This window comes from Simochromis diagramma, unplaced genomic scaffold (assembly GCF_900408965.1).
Source record: "Simochromis diagramma unplaced genomic scaffold, fSimDia1.1 OVJJ01000483.1, whole genome shotgun sequence".
NCBI lineage: Eukaryota > Metazoa > Chordata > Actinopteri > Cichliformes > Cichlidae > Simochromis > Simochromis diagramma.
Window position 1 is genome coordinate 1,787,740 of NW_024386835.1, and position 17,414 is coordinate 1,805,153.

Here is a 17,414-nt window from a genome sequence, read left to right on the forward strand (position 1 = left end):
ATAAGGTAACTCCTCAGTGGTCGTCAACATTTCAAGGTGCTAAATATGAGTGTTTTGTATTTTTAAAATGTCTGTTACTCCCAATCAGCTTTTCCTTATTGTCATGGTGGTACTTGATAACCTTGAGCTACCCCTCCAGTGCATCTGCCTGCAGACCGACTCAGACTCCACTGTGTTGGACTGCAGATATTTATAACAGTCCTTGTTGTGTTGGTGCAGGAGGGGAAACTCTAACCAGAACCTGCAAGCTCACCATGAGCTACAGAGCAGAACAACGACTACCCAGCAAGTCCAAAGATGGTGGTGTTGGAGTCTATCTGAGGGAGGAAAGAAATCAGGGAATGCCTCAGCCGCAGGGATTGAAAATGGGCCAGGTCATCTTTATTCCATCACTCTTAATTTGGATCATATTCGGTTTGCAGGACGGTTTCATGTGTATTTAACAGATTTCAAAGCCATCTCAAACAAGCTGCTTCGAGCAAGAAGACAGAAAGAAAGTGTTCTCAAACCAAAGCAATCCACGTGAAATATGGGTTATAAAGGCTGCTGTTTGGCACTGGTTGTGTAAATTCGGGGTGAACTTTGGCCCACATTAGATTGGAATCTGTTACATATTCTTCTAAATGATGCTGCGGGTCAAAGCCTATATTTAGGGAAAGTAGGATCATAGTGGCCCAGAAACAGGACTGCCATCTGCTCTCGTCTGCAGCCCACATGAACAGAGTTTCAAATCCAGATACTTTTCACTTAGAGATTTTCTGAGATGTTTTTTGTGGAAGAAATTATGAAAGCAGAGGAGTAGACTTAGAACTTGTACATATACCAAATATTCATACATACATACAAAGAGTTTGTTAAGGATTATATTGAAAAGGTCAAATGTCTCGGGTCATTGCAGGTCATTAGATGCTGTATTTTAGCAGGATGAATTTAAAGACTAATTTATATAGTCGTTACTGGACATTATGTATTTGTTATTCATTTAGAATTTACATTTATCAGATATGCCACTTGTGTTGTTTGTGCCATTCAACAGATTAAACTGACACAAACTTTCCAAGAATAACTTTTACTGTTCCTAAAAGCCTCCCTAGGCTGTAGCATGCATGCTTGAGTGCTTTTATTTGCTTAGAAAGCCAAATGTTTGAGCATGTCTGTTGATTTCCTGAAGCCCTGAAGTGAAAGGCTGATGGGATTAGTGCTGCTGACATGCTGACTGCTCTCAGACACTCCTGCCTGCTGACCTTTTGCCTAATGACCTCTGGTGACACTATAAACGTCTCCTTACAGATTTGTCCTCATTGTAGGGCCTGCTTTGGTGAAACACAGCGCCCTCTGGTGTCAGAACCTTGGTATTATGTTTGGGCTTGTCAGCATTGAGGATAAACGATGATTACAGGATGTTGTTGAACTGACATGACTCACTTATTACTTAAAAGTGCAATTTGAGTCTTCTGTTCATCTAAATTTGTCACTGAGTTTAATCTGGGGCTGCAGGATTGATCTTTTCCTGCCTCTGCAGGTTTGTGCTGCCGTCTGCATTTTCTCACAGGTTCCCATTTATTGTTTGAGACATAAAAACTGTCAAGCAAGCACATTGTGGCTTCTGACTTTGACTTTTACCCAACTTATTTTCAGTTTATTTATGATGCATGGTAGACTTTACTACAAGTGGGAGCAAATAACTGATTCACACCTACCTAACAGAAAATTAATCTGCCCTTTTTTTGAGAAACAGAGAGAAATGTGACGATGTGTTGGTCCATGTCCATGTAAGTTATCCTCCTCAGACCCGAGCTCTTGGTTTAGATGCATTTTAGGTGATGACTTCGATCTGATGAGAATATAAACTTATCCTATTTGAACAGGAATTTGTTACATTGTTACATAATTGCTGTAGCTTTTTAAAGTATTTGTGTTTTTAAGGCAACACACTTATTTTTCAGTATAACACAATAATGTCTGTCTCTGTGTTAGCACTGAGCTGAAGTGGACATATGAGTATTGGACTGTTGCTGTATATGTTACCCCGGGCCATCTACTTAGTGCCTTTTGTGGTATTTCTTACTGTAGCTATGGTAATGTTACACAGCTCAGCTGCGAATCCTACCTCAGTGACTGTTTCACCACTTAATTGATGGCTTTAAATTGTCTGGCAAAACTGAGGTGCTTGTGTTCGACTCTGTTTTACTGAGGTCGGTCAACGCATTGGCCAGAAACATCAAATCCTCAGCTAATCTTGGAATTATTTTCCTGTCTTCAAGCTCATTCTTGTCAAGCTCAGTCTTTACTGTCACTCAGTAAAAAGCCAGGCTCCTGCCTAAATACGTACAGCTGCTAAGGCCTTATTCCAACCGTAGGCCTCTCTTGTTTAACTCTTTCACGCTCTTATTTTAAATCCAGAGGCGACTACACTTTCGAAGTTGTGGGGCTTAAACTTTGGAAAAGCCTTCCTCTTTATATCAGTTTGGCTGAATCAATGTTTTGTTTAAAACGACTGTTGAGAACTCGTTTTTCACAGGTTACCATTTCTTTAATTCGCTGGCCTGTTACTTTTGGCTAAGTAATCACTTATGCTTGAATCGTGTTTATGTACTATATGTTGGGGTGGTAAATACATGTTTTTTGACAGACTGTAAAGCTATTTGTAAACGTGTGTTTAAAAAGTAAAAATGAGGATAGTATTGTTATTCTCCCCGCTTTTTATTTTGTTTTTTATCGTTTTTATTCAGAAACCCCTAGGCTTTTCTTATATCATTTTATATAACAGTAAAAATAAACTACTATAATTTGTCAAACACTATACTTAATACTATACTATACACTATATTCGTGTTTATTAACCGGTTTCATTTTTTGTTTAAAAAAATATTTACATCTATCAGACGGGAGTTTCTGCTGTATCTTACTTTGCTGGCAACTTTTGCCACATGAAGCATGTGTGATCAGTGAGGCCCGTGACTGGGTCGTGTAAAGCTGAGGCTTCCATGGTTTTCACGATGATGTTGAGCTGAGCTCCCACTAGTCCGCATGCCCTTCTTTCCTGCCCATGCGCCTCTGCTATTGGCTGCTGGGCCTCTCGTTCCATTTCTGATTGGCTCAATTTCTTGCTGCATTCACTGCCCATGTGTGCTTCATGTGAACGCCTAAAACTTGTTTTTCACTTAGCGTCTTGGAATCTTACGTACGTAGTTCACGAGTTATTACGGTAACTTGTAAACAGTCGCGTTTTCGTGGATTTTTATTTTTATTTATTCATTTATTTATTTTACAGATGTTGGATGCTTGTGATATTTTCAACACAAGACGCTAAGAAAAATGCTTCACAAGACTTTAAAACACAAAATGGTCAACAAAAGCATTGAACTTTATATGACCCTGGAGTGAATTGAGTATTTGCTTGATTGAGTATTATTTGGGTAAACATTATAATGTCTTTGGAGTATTTTGTCTGTTATTATCACAATTGCATTTGAATTCTTCAAACTCAGTTGGGGCTCTTAATCAGACTTCCATACGTAAAGTCATGGTGGGAGTTTTTATGTAAGCACCTGGGATAATACTGTCACGTGAAATATGTAAATACATTAATTCACGCTGACATGGGGGAAAAGACGACTGAAGTATCGTTACAACCTGTACCGGGACATTTTGTTTTCTTCCCTCCCTCGCTTTCCGTTGCCCTCAGTATCCAGTCCTTACGGTAATGGGGAAACTGCTGTTCCTCAGCTGATATATAACATCTACCCCCCTGCAGAATTTCAGTGCCAGGCTGAAGCCCACCGCCTCAGTTTGTTTTCAGGAGGGTAACGTAAATGACCCAACAACCAGGATGATAGACAATCAAGAGTTTATGGTGGAGGGTTACCCGCGGGAGCTCACCCAGAACCCGCTCAGGAAGATCTGGATGCCGTGCAAAAACGGCCATATCGCTCATAGACGCGGTAAGATGCAGCAGGTCGTCAAGTGCGCAAAGGATGTGTGTCGGAGATGCGATTTCGCTCATCTGTGGTTATGATCTCGTCTCTGGTCTCTCTCATTTTTGTTCTGTTTTGCACGTTTAATGGTCAGATTTGTGCTTGAACTTATCACATTACGCACGGCTGGTTGAGATGTTGCGTGCTCGGTAATGTTGCATCAGGCGCATCTTGTCTGGTCCATATTTCTCCTGACATCACATGCAGGGAGTGGGATTCTGAATCAGTTTAGCATCCGATTACACAGGTCTACTGCTTATAGCCAACGTGCCTTATGTTAGTTTGTCTTGTAGGTGTAACACTGGGCAGCTGTCCTGTAATGTGAGCCGGGTGCTTGGTTTTGTGTCTGATTTTTCTCTCACTTTTTTTTTTTTTTTTTTTGCTGAGTCATTGTCTGCCTTCCCCAGAGCTGTTTTTAGTTTTAGTTAAAAAAAAAAAAAAAAAAAAAGCTATAGCTAGTCTAGTCCCGTTTTGGCATAACACACGTTATCTTATCAGTGACCATGTAATAATATTATGCTGCATGAGTCTCCTTAGAAATCAGTCTAAATTTCCTTAACTTCAAATGTATTTGATGTGTGGGAGTGTCTTAGTACTTCAAGATATTCCTATGGATGTTTCTTTTTTTGCATAAGCAGGTTTGTTTTTGTTGGGGTTTTTTTACTATACAAACAAATAACAGCAAAAAAGTAATTAGTAACAGAAGAAAAACGGAAATCGCTAGTTTAAGTCTTTAATTTAAACACTTGTTTGGGGCTGTAACAAGCAGACCTTTGTGGTGGTCCAGCTGAATTTCAGCCAAGTCTGAGTTGTTGGGACTGCAGAGCACAAACCTGGCATTTTTCCATCTAATTAATCAGCATGTGCTGCTGGTTAGCTATTAAGGAAACATGTAGGCTTCTGTTCTGCTGTCTGAATTTATGTGCTCCTCACAGCCTTGTTTTTAGCTGCACTTTTAATTGTCATTTTTTCTTGATCTCGGCCTGTCTCAGACATGTCGGAGCTGGCCCCCAGCTCTCATAGAGCCCAGCGAATATAAAATGCACATGAAGGATTTTAGTCTGAAGCACGTGGCTTGCATTTTTAAGCAGTCTCATTGTTTTACCTCATCTTTATTCTGTAGCAGTGCATATAACTGTTACAAAAAGGGTTTTTTTTTCTCCAAAAAAGCCCTCAAGACTAATTAGTGTGAATTATTGTTGATCACCATATTAAATACGTGAAAAGCTTTCAAATTTAGTTTCTTTTGTCTCTCCGTCTCTGTCAGTGTGCATGACAAACTGCCCGACCCTCATTGTGACAGTTGGACTTCCAGCCCGAGGGAAAACCTACATTTCAAAGAAGCTCACACGCTACTTAAACTGGATAGGCGTGCCAACGAAAGGTAGGAGCCACTTCCTTAAAATCATGCATAAAGTGACAACCAACATTGCTCTGTGTAAACATGACAGCCGTCTCTCAACAGAGTTCAATGTTGGCCAGTACCGGAGGGAGTGCCTGAAAATCTACAAATCCTTTGAGTTTTTCCGTCCAGACAATGAAGAAGGCCTAAAAATCAGACGGTGAGTCTGCACATGGTTTTCTGGATGTCATGCAAAGTTTCATTCCAACCATTCCACCAGACTTCACCCATGTGTTGAAGAGAGGAGAGCTCAGCTGTGAAATTACCTGCTGGGTTGATCGGTCAGATTGAAAACCTGGTAGCTTTCAGCTATTGTTGGCACATGGATTAACCGCTACAGCTTGGTTTCATGTATAAAATAATACATTTTTCTTTCACGATGTAAAAAAGAATGCAACAAAGACCTAGAATAATCCCAGTACAAATCTGAAATGTAAAAATCTCTCGTGTCTTTCCACAGTCAGTGCGCTTTGTCAGCTCTTAATGATGTACGGCAGTTCCTGAGCGTCGAAGGAGGACAGGTTGCGGTGAGTCCTTGATTCTGTCCCTGACGTCTGCTGTAATCCTAGAACACAGAAGCATATAGAACGGCTGCATAACGCTTGTTTTTCCATGTTGTTTCAGGTCTTTGATGCCACTAATACAACAAGAGACAGAAGAAGGACCATCATCATGTTTGCTGAGCAGAATGGATACAGGGTATGTTTAAAGCAAGATGGTACTCTCGTTTTCTTTTTTAAAATTTGGATTGGCGAGCTCAAAGTTGGCTGTATTTTCTTGTCATTTCAGGTATTTTTCGTGGAGTCTGTGTGTGAAGACCCAGAGGTCATTGCCCAAAATATAGTGGTAAGCTTTGTCTCCTTTCATTGAATCCAGTAGAATCAAAACAGGACTTTTAAAATTTCTGATATACTTCCCCAAACATTGGCTGCTGAGTCCAAAATAAAAATCAAGAAAAAATTTAGCTTTAAAATTCATCAGAACTGAGTTGCAGACATAGACTTTATATGAAAGATGGATGTAGCTGCTGTAGCGTCACCAGTTGGTTAGTGAAGTCCAGTTTTGAAGCTTCGTGTTGAGCTTTTTAGAGTGCTGCTGTCTTGGTGTTTTTGAAAACACACATCATGATCGAGGTGTGGATGGGACTCAGAAAACAAGGATGCTCGTCTGAATGGTTGTTTAGTTGTTGCGAATGAGTCTTGAACCAAGCTTAGACTTTAAACTAATTACAAAGGACTTCACTGACGTTGCAGACCAAGACAGAGAGAGTCAGCATGAGGCAGCAAACTTCCCCTTCCTTGTTTCATCTGCTCACATCCTCTCCTTGTGTTTCCTCTTTGTAGCAAGTTAAGCTGGGAAACCCAGACTACATTGACTGCAACTCAGATGAGGCCATCAAGGATTTCATGAAGAGAATAAAGTGTTATGAGTCATCCTACCAGCCTCTGGATGAGGTTCTCGACAGGTGACGACATACAAAACATGAAAGCGCTGGATTTTCAGCTGGATTTCTTGCAACATGAATTAAACATTAGGTTTGATGTATGTAGATGTTGAACAGTAGGCTCTGACACAGGGATGCAGTTCTTCTTTCAGTCATGAAAACAAATGGAGCTAGATTTATTTAATTTTTTTGCATTTTGCACATTTTACCTCCATCTTGTATCTAGGCTTGTTTTGCTTCTTTTCACAATGGAGCGGGTTTCTGTCTTTATCAGCTGCACATCTGCTAGTTAGGTCATGGCTGCAGTTACATGAGAGGGTCAAATTTTAGGATAGCCCTACCCTCTCACAGTGTGACCCATCAGTAGAGTGGATGAAATCAGTTCAAGCTCACAGGTGATTAACAGAGCGTCTCGTTTCAGGGATCTGTCCTACATAAAGATAATGGACGTGGGCCGTCGTTACCTGGTGAACCGTGTCGTTGACCACGTCCAAAGCCGAATTGTCTACTACTTGATGAACATCCACATCACACCGCGCTCCATCTACCTCTGTCGCCACGGTGAGAGCGACCTCAACATCAAAGGACGCATCGGAGGAGACTCGGGCTTGTCTGACAGAGGAAAAGAGGTCAGTGTCTGTGCATGTAGAGAAAATATGGCAGCACATATGTTTCAAATCACCGAGTTGATCTAATGCATCCTTCTGTGGTGCTCTCTTGCTGTCCAGTTTGCCAAACGTCTGAGGAATTTCCTCCAGGAGCAAAACATCAAAAATCTTAAAGTGTGGACGAGCCAGATGAAGAGGACAATCCAGACCGCGGAGATCCTTGGAGTGTCGTACGAACAGTGGAAATCTCTCAATGAAATCGACGCTGTATGTCCACTTCAAGTTTTCCTTACTTCTGTGCAAAAGCCTCTGTGGAAACATTTGCGTAAATGCTGAACATGTTTCCTCCTCTCTTTCCACAGGGCGTGTGTGAGGAGATGATGTACGAGGAAATCCAAGAGCGTTACCCTCTGGAGTTTGCCCTGAGAGACCAAGACAAATACCGGTACCGCTATCCGAAAGGAGAGGTGAGCATAAAACTTATTTTCTAAGGATTTTTTAGTTGTTTTTTTTGGTTGTTTGAGTTTTAAAAACAGTTGAGTGTGACTGATCTGCGAATCTCATTCAGTCATATGAAGACCTGGTTCAGCGGCTGGAGCCTGTGATCATGGAGCTTGGAGAGACAGGAGAACGTTTTGGTGATTTGTCACCAGGCAGTCTTGCGCTGTCTTCTTGCATATTTCCTGGACAAGACTGCAGGTAAGAAGGACTCAAAGTAGGCAGTTTGAAGTTTTTTTTTACTTTACCATCAGAGTATGCTTTTTAAAGTCTGACCCTGAAACTTACTATAACTTTCTGTCACCACAGATGAGTTGCCTTATCTTAAGTGCCCTTTGCACACAGTACTGAAGTTGACACCAGTGGCTTACGGTAAGTTCTGTAAATTAAAAAGCTTCTAACACGTTCACAGTTATGCATGAGTCCTTAAATTCTATTCTTGTTGTATCATTGGAAACAAAATTTCAGCTTGTATTAACTTGTATCAAAAGCAGTTAGATGTAAACTTTAAGATAAATATTGTGAAAATGTTTATCAAAATAAAACACCTGAGATATTAAAAATGGCTTGCCAGTGGGCGTGAACATAATATTATATTTATTTAGTATATTTAAAAAGGAACATTTCTGTATTATAAGTAACTACTGTTTGCTCTTACGCAGGATGTGAAGTGGAGTCTTTCTGTTTAAGCGTGGATGCTGTAAACACACAAAGAGACAGACCAGAGGTAGGTGTCACCAGCAGCACTCAGACCTTTGACCTCACTGCATTTTTACCCTGTGACCCACAACTCAGTCAGGAGGCTCCCTCACACTGTATACATAGGAACCATGACAACAAATAATATTCAACGAAACAAATAATACTCAGGCAACATTATTACAAATGTTTAGATTCTCTAAGCTGCAGACTCAGTGGTGTTTCACACTCTTTAGAGAAAAGAATTCATATAAAAATAGAATTTAAAGTTTGGGTTAGTCTGTGTGCAGATTCAGTATAAGGTTTTAGGGTTTAGAATAAATTTGTGTCTGTATGTATTGCTGATGCTCATTTCACAGTACAAACAGGGGTCTGAGGGATCTGAATAGAGAATCCAGAGAGTTGATTTGTCAGTAGGCTGTAATTTTGTATCTGCTGATATCTAATCTCAGAGCACAGGTTACCGTGGCGATATCCTGCTGAGAACCAGCCTATTCATTTATGTCCTCTGTAAAGGATATTTGTTTTTGGTCTATATCTTTTGATTTATTTGAGCTATGCTAATAAATCCTGACGTAGTAAACAGAGGACATCCTGGGCTTTCCATTGATATCTCTGCTTTTAGCTCCAAAACTTCAGTGGGAAGAGGAATTTTTCCTTGGTTCTCAGGAGGATGTATTCCGGTAAGAAGTGAACCACCTTCGTAGTAGAGAAAACCCAGGGTTAACCAGTCCTGTTTCGTATTACAGACCTTTGGTCTCTCGAGAGGCACAACACCTATTCCAACATTTACTGTAGCTCTCACTCCTGAGCAGGCCTAGCAGTCCGTACTAATCCGTCTGTTTCTTCTTCACACAGCGATTGTAAACTTTCAGTCACACGTTCACTGTCCGTCCTCCAGTGATCCCTGACAGCAATCAAAACAACTGAAGTCGCTTATTATTGACATTTCTACCTCTTTTCTCATCAGCTATGACTTTGATTTTTTTCCTCAGGTTTGCCATCTGAGTAAGAGCTGCATGCTCAGATGGCTGTTTTAGGATAACTAAATGTGTGCGCTCATGAACATGTACCAATAGCTTTGTGTTAGATTGTGGTTGTGTGAGACGTTGTGTTTGGAGTTAGGCAGGTGGTTGATAGTGTCAGAGTGAGTAAAGGGTATATGTATGCTAGTCAAAAAAAAAAAAAAAAGAACCGAAATTGCACGTTTTATGCTGTGAAGTACATTTTTAACTTTGTTTTAAATCTACTTTCTCAGCACATGATGTTTTCAGTTCTGGTTGATGTGTAATTTTACTGAACACAAGTGAACTCGTACACCTCAGCATTGATTCTGTTTACTGCAGTGGTCTCACTGACTGAAGTCGACCCATCCTGTGTTATTGTCTTAAGTTTAAATATGTAGCATATGTGTGAACACAATGAGGAAAAATAACAGGGGCACTCCATCAGTGTTTTTAAGTTGTTTTAATGGCATTTCAAAAAAATTTATTTATTTCTGATTGTGGCTGATTTGTATTTACATTCATTATTTATAGACGTGTATTTTATGCATAATGTAGCTTGTTTTCTTAACTATGTGATGGAGACTGTTGCTTTAAATCTCAACATTGTTGCTGCTTCTAAAATGATTCAGTTTCACTATTGCGATCTAGGCTTTGTGTCTGTGCTACCAAAGTGAACATGTCAAACCTCCAATAGAACCAATAAGTTGTTTTACAAAAAATCAGCATTAATGTTAACTTGCTGCTGGATACAAAAAGACTGATTTAATTGAATGTAACATCATTTCTTCTCAACTGTGTTGAGTCTTGCACATTGTACACATAAAAATCTAGATAAAAATAAATACGTTTGTTTCTCACACTACTCTTTTTGGTCAAAGTGTTTATTTTGTCAAAGCTAAATTACACAAAGTGATTACACTTAACGCAGAAAACTGACTTCAAGTCATACATGTCAGTGGGGTGTGGGTAGATGTCTGATCAGCGGCTGATATTAGCCGTTTGGCGATGTGTTAACACTGATGTTTATAACAGCTGAAAAATGTAAATTGAGTGTTGCTGTGGTATAATTTATGCATGGTTTCTCCATGCAGCTTCCCTGTTAGCAACACACATTTGGAAGGCCACAAATAACAACCAGCGGATCTGAGTAGCCGGGCTGAATAAATAACTACACATTACAAAAGTATCTGTCAGTGTATATGAATATTAGGTTTTTAAATAACCAAATATCAGTATTAACAAATCTGACATCAGTCGTGCTCGAGTGTGAAACGGAATAAGTTATCAATAATTAAGCTGTGTATCAATACTTGAAAATTAAATGCTAGCTTCTGTAATGCCCTTTTAACACACATTAAAAATCTGTTCGACTTTCGTACCGCTAAAGGCCTCTGGAATATGTTTTAATTATTTGAAATCAACAGTTTAAACAGATTTTTTTTGTTTTTTAAATGTCATCATTAAGAATCACTGTAGCTGCACTCACAAGGTCTGCTAGTACCACCTCATGAGACAATGGCTCATTCTTATACTGAATATGGAAATCAGGTAATTAATGAACAAGTGAATTAATGTAAAACTAAATGTAACTCAGTTTTTTCCTCTCGTCCCTCTTCCAGAATGTGAATGTGCAGCGCAGCACTGAAGACGCTCTGCAGACAGTCCCTGCTCACTTCTAAACTCCTCCACTTCCTGTTCCAGCCGAGACCTCATCTGACTGTTTTTTTTTTTTTTTTTTTTAGGATTTCTGAACAGCCTTCACGGTGCTGCTCAGCTGCTGAATGAGGCAGCTTTTTGCCTGTCTCAGAGACATCTTTTTACACTCTCACTGTAAAGCACTTTCACTAAATGTCCTCCATTTTATACATTTATTTTAATCGCAAAGAGCTTGACTCTCTTTGGGGGAGGGCAACAAAAGGCAGATGTGATTTTTGTTATATGTGAACCTTGTTAAAGGTGCAAAAATATTAACTTTAATCATTGTCTTCCATGATTATATTAATATTTACTGTATAGTGGGCATTGTGTATACTGCCATATGGGCCCGTTGTTCGTTTCTGAAGGTGTTTTTATATGAAGAAAGAGAAGGAAAAAAAACAACACCAGAAAAAGATGGAGGACACTAATCACAAATTGCTTTTTAAGTGTTTTCCTTTTCTTGGCTGTTAACGTTTTTTTTTTTTTTTTTTTAACTAAATGGAAAAACGTGCCGTGACCGCTCTCTGTGTTATAAATGAAATCATTCCAGAGATTTAATAGCGAGCAACCCCCCCCTCCTGAAAAAACATTCTGGGGGTTGAGATATTAAATGCATGCAGCGTGTTTTCTCAAAAACGTAAGCTGATATGCTAAAAATACGAAATGAAGCACTTCCATTGTTGTAATCTTATATACAAAGCTATTTGTATATAAGACTAAACGTTCAAAGGCTGTTACATAAAGCATTTTAAATCACTCCAACCTTCACAAATGAAAAAGAGTATAACATAAAACTGTGAAAACTGTAGGTGCATGTTTGTTAAATTTGTGTGTAAAAACGTGTGTATTATACTTTTTGTGGGGTAATGGCTTATATTACTATACTGGGGGAAAAATAACCCAATATGCCTTTTGTGTTTCCAGCTGTTAGACCTCAATAAATTTAAATGTTTCTTGTAAAGAAAACTGGAGTTGTGTTTAAAGACTGAACAGAAATCACAGAAAATACAAAGCAGACTGGGGTTTTTTTATTCGTCTTCATTGCCAGCAAATGTATTCTTGTTTCATAAACGACAGACTCGTCTGTGTACTTGTGAACTACAGCAAGAATCATTATCCAATTGATTGCATTCATGGGTTGAAGTCTGTTGTAACAAAACAGTAAAAGGAAATTAATATGCATATAGTATATATATTGTCTATATATTTAAAAAAATTAAATTATCTGGAAAAAAAAAAAAAGATCCATATTAGCCTGTTCTCATGAATATTGATAACTCTTTTTAAGGACCTGCCCTGACTCGTTATGTTCAAGGCAGAAATGAATGTTTCGCGCGTAAATCTTCATTATGTACAACCACCAACATTTCTGAGCACAGAGGGAATTTAAGTTTAAAGGCTAAAAGCTCATTGGCCTGTACATCATTACTGTACGTCTTATGTAGCTCAGCTTTTATTGGCTGATCATAGTTTGTCTCCTCTGATGTGAACGCTCCACAGTGACGGCCAAGATTGCAAAAGGAATGCATTTTTCCGAGTTTCCGAGTTCTCAGAACTGCAACAGAAGAACAAAAAGCAATGAAAATCATATTTTAACTCTTGGGCATCTTTATTTAAAGTTTTGCACGTGAAAGAATTACTGAAACTCACATTTTTGAGGAACTCCTCAGCGACGATGCGAGCCCTGGCGTTGACAGACAGCTTCATTTCACTAATCTCCTTGTCAATTTCCTCCATGAAATGAATGACAAAGTCCACTAGCTTGTGCTTGTACATCTGTTCTGTGTGGAAATTGGTGATGAGAAAGCTGATGTCATAGCCCTGTGAAATTAAAGAGAACAGTAATGTTAACGATGATCTCATCACCACATTCACTTGAACTGAATGCTGTTGAGTTCAAAAACTAATATAACTCTCAATACTTGAATCAATGAGCTTGTTATTTGCAACTAAACTTTATCTTTTATTTGTGGAAAACACTGGAGGTAAAAGGGCAGCTGCTATTTTAACCTAAAACAACTTTTAAGAACATGTCGCTACCTACATAACTATATAAAGTTTTTGTGTTTAATAATGTTTATGACACTTGAAAGTTCATAAAAGTTTTTATTTTTAATTTTCCTCTTGAACACTGCCCACCCCTTACATACTACATAAAAATACTTAACGAAAAGATAAACAATTAAATGACAGGAAAGTTCACAGTAAATTAAGAAAACATTATCTTTCATAATTACAGGACAGTCTGTGCAATGACCTATCATACGATTTTTTGTATTTTTGCACATTTATCATGTGCAAAATGACCCATTTGTGGCATTTATGCACCTATAACATGTTATAGGCATTGCATCAGTTTAATTTCACAATACTAACATCTCATTTATATACACAAAATTATGAATGACATAATGGCACAATGTTGCCCAGCAACCACCTACCAACTGACTAAAATCCTCTGACTAAACAATACTGATGTACTGTATGTACTGATGATAATATCATTATTAGTAATAATAACAATAATAACTATGCAGGTTAAATTTGACGTTGTCTTTGGTTTCTTTTGGCAAATGAATTATAATAAAATATGTGTAGAAAGCTGCAGAATTTAAAACAGTTTTTTCATTTTTTAAAATATTATAATTATTGTCAATGGCAACAAAATGCCCAACACCTCTAATAGGAACCATCTAAGTGTGACTGATGCATTTTCCAAGGCCACTTACCTCCACTGGTTTCCTCCTCAGGATGAAGAAGTTCTCTGCTCTCATCATCATAAAGCGCATGAACTTGTGGCACAGAATCTTCTCAATCTCATCGGCCTAGAACAAATTTGTTAATTAATTAAAAATAATAATGGGCATTATAAACAGCTGTGACGTTTACATGAGTGTGTTAATTACTAACATCTGGTCTAAGTCAGGGTCTGCACTCACCTGCTTGACAGCGATGCTGACTCTGACAGAGTTGATGGAGCCTTCGATCAAAACCTTCTCCTTGTCATTACGGCTGATGATTACAGGCTGGAGGAGCAACTCTTTACTGCTCCTAAAAAGAACCAGAGAAACACACACACAGACTATAAACACTATAGGTCCGTAGGCACTGTGACGTTAAACTCCTTCAAGTTTTACGCTGTTGCTAGGCTCACCTCACTTCCACCTCTGGCTTGTTGTGTCTCTCCACCACTTGCGAGGAGAAATTCTCCAGGCAGAGGGCGGCCTGCAGTGTGGCACGCACAGCGTTGAGATACGGGCGCAACGTTGCTGTCTGAGAGTGAAAATCAAAGAAAAAAAAACAAGAAAATATTTTCTTAACCATGTCTGTCTATTCCCAGGTACAGCCAAGTGTGACTGGACAATGAGAGGTCATGAGTGTTTCATACAATTTATCCTGCTTGCAATACTTGCTTATGTTCAAAAGGTATGTCAAGTCAAAATACAGTCCTGTCATTAACACCAAGATAAAGGTATCCATAACAGGAGAAAGAAACCACCAAGAAACCCACTACTGATGCTGGTGTAAAAGATATATAAAATCTCAAGCAATAAGGGGGAAACCAACATAATACATGCAGCTGTTGTAACGCAGGTAGCTCTGAGTGACACTGATTCATTTTTGGCACATGGACGACAGGAGATTTATTTAAATCTACTGTAAAAATATCCCCAAAAGGAAGTTGTCAGCAACTGCAATTTAGCAACTTCCTGTAGTTAACTGACAATGTGATGTGACAGACAGATGTTATAGTAGGGTTAATGAGCATTTCACCCCTTATTAGAAATAAATTGTGAGAGATTAGAATGGATGTGGTCAAGCGAGTCATCTTCAACCATATGTATGTGTACACCAAGAAAACATTCCTAACATGGTCGGGGTTTTCGGGGATGACTGTGGCTCCATCCAAAGAGCATGAAAGGGCTCAATTGTTTACTCAGTATTAAAAATGATATGAGTCATATGTTATGGCATTTGCACTCACCAGATCTAAACCCAGTTGAAAACCAAAGTAGGATTTTCAGTTGGCGAGTTAGCCCATAATGAGATTTTATATTGTATATTTTTTTAACTGCCAAAAACTGGTAATGACTTTGTTCACTTCATCCTCTGATCACATGCATAAATCAAAGTCATCAATATCACAATGCAGCATACACTCATTGGTCACTTTATTAGGTACACCTGTTTAGCTCCTTGTTAATGGAAATATTTAATTAGCAAGTCCCATGGCAGCAACTCAGTGCATTTAGTCATGTAGACCTGGTCAAGCAATTTGCTCAAGTTCAAACTGAGCATCTGAGTGGGGAAGAAAGGAGGTTTTAAGTGAGTATTTCAGAAACTGCTGACTGACTGAGATTTCCCCACACATCCATCTCTAGGGTTTACAGAAAGTGGTCCAAAAAAGAGAAATATACAGTGAGCCGCAGTTCTCTGGGTGAAAATGCTTTGCTGATGCCACAGGTCAGGTGACTGGCCACAGTGCTTCAAGCTAACAGGAAGGCAACAACTCAAAAAAAACAAAAACAAACCAACAACACAAAAAACCTGGTCTGGAAAAGCTTTACCGGTCTGATCAGTCTCAATTGCTGCTGACAGTTTCAACAGTCAGATGGTAACATCAACATTTGAGGTAAACTACATGAGAGCATGGATCCATCCAGCCTGGTGTCATTGGTGGTGTGATGGCATGAGAATATTCTCTTGTCACCAACTGAGCACCATTTAAATCCCACAGAGTACCCAGGTATTGTTGTATACAGTGTACCAATCTTCTGATGACTGCTTCGAGCAGGATAAGACACCATGTTTCCTAGCTCAAAACATCTCAAACTGGTTTTGTGAACATGATGAGCGATCAGATATGAATCCAGTAGAGCACCTTTCTGATGCGGTGTAATAGTAGGCTTGGATCAAGAACATGCAATCAACAAACCTGCAGCAACTGTGTGATGCCACCGTGCCAACATGGCCCAAAATCTGTGATGAATGCACCTTGTTCAATCTGTGCTATTAACATTCAAGGCACACCTGAAGCAAAACGTACTAGCAAAGTGTGCCTAATAAAGTGTTCGGTGAGTGTTGCCACATGCCCTACAAAAGTTAGTAAGACAAATAAAAATGTTAAAAGCTTTTATTCAAACATGCAACATGGCTTAGCAATAGAGTATTTTTTTTTTTACATAAGCTCCAGAGGGTGCAGCACCTCCACCCTAAATCTCTCCTTATCAAACATATCATCAGGTCAGCTGTGACAACCAGCTCGCCAGATGCAACCCTCCCTTTTCAACACCGCAGACAGCACTGTACGCTATTTAACAATTAATATTACTACAGAGTAAGGACCTATCTGTTCACACCATCAGCATGAACTATAACCAAACAGCAATCTGCCTTTTCTTTTAGCAAGAAAACTAGCTGACTAAAATTAGCCTGTTAGCAATCCCGGTCACCTAGCTACTCTAAGTGTCACAAATGGGGAGTACCAAAATCTGTTTATGGGTGCATTTTCCGTTAACGAACGGCTACAAACCCAAAACCCACAACGCCGAATATGTACGCCGAATTCAGCTATGTCGTTTCATAAGCACATATGTCTAATTTCTCTTACCATTTCTCAGTGTCAGGAGAGGCGGCTAAAGGCGGAAGTAGCTGCACTAACGGAGTCTCTTCTGTGAATATTCCGGAAATTATCCGCTGCTGCCGCCGCTGTGATGATACTGTCGATCTGTAACCAAGCAAATACGGGGCCAGTATGGCTGATACCAGTATCGATAATAATACTTATAATTTATAAAGGAAGTGTAGCATTACTTATGTAGAAGTGTATCATGAGCTGTTTGTCATGACTTGAGAATAATCATCATCATCAATTTGCAAACAACATTCCACGATAATTAGTTAACACAACAAACCACACCTTTCAGGTTTTCATGTATATCGAAACTATTACGTTAAAAAGGAAAGCAACGTGAGTGTCTGTTATAGCTAATTGACGTCTACCAACATTATAATGCACCGTAATGTGAAATGGAAATGGAGATGATATATCTTCAGGAGTGGGACCACACCTCCATACAT

At 39.1% G+C, this 17,414-nt stretch overlaps 2 protein-coding genes across 2 annotated transcripts; one reads left to right on the plus strand and one right to left on the minus strand.

Annotated features, from left to right (window-relative positions):
- Positions 1-2,843: 2,843 nt before the first annotated feature.
- On the plus strand, positions 2,844-12,294 carry pfkfb4b (6-phosphofructo-2-kinase/fructose-2,6-biphosphatase 4b). The gene is given in 15 exon segments (XM_040028728.1): positions 2,844-3,944; positions 5,245-5,361; positions 5,443-5,539; positions 5,840-5,906; positions 6,004-6,078; positions 6,169-6,225; positions 6,723-6,844; positions 7,245-7,452; positions 7,552-7,698; positions 7,794-7,898; positions 8,000-8,044; positions 8,046-8,130; positions 8,239-8,301; positions 8,592-8,656; positions 11,255-12,294. Coding segments are annotated over 15 exon segments (1,425 nt in total). The 5' UTR covers positions 2,844-3,832; the 3' UTR covers positions 11,315-12,294.
- Positions 12,295-12,339: 45 nt separating this feature from the next.
- arpc4 (actin related protein 2/3 complex, subunit 4) lies at positions 12,340-17,078 on the minus strand. The gene is made up of 6 exons (XM_040028733.1): positions 16,945-17,078; positions 14,488-14,606; positions 14,273-14,384; positions 14,063-14,158; positions 12,984-13,154; positions 12,340-12,888 (listed from the first exon to the last, which is right to left on the minus strand). The coding sequence occupies exons 1-6, from the start codon at positions 16,945-16,947 to the stop codon at positions 12,883-12,885; spliced, it is 507 nt and encodes a 168-aa protein (XP_039884667.1). The 5' UTR covers positions 16,948-17,078; the 3' UTR covers positions 12,340-12,882.
- Positions 17,079-17,414: the final 336 nt, after the last annotated feature.

Bases quoted from the DNA above. Each gene is read 5' to 3' on its own strand.
- arpc4 (XM_040028733.1), bottom strand. The intron at 14,385-14,487 runs GTGAGCCTAGCA...GGTTCTTTTTAG, and splicing joins AAGCCAGAGGTGGAAGTGAG to GAGCAGTAAAGAGTTGCTCC. The intron at 14,159-14,272 runs GTGAGTGCAGAC...AATTTGTTCTAG, and splicing joins TCAGCATCGCTGTCAAGCAG to GCCGATGAGATTGAGAAGAT.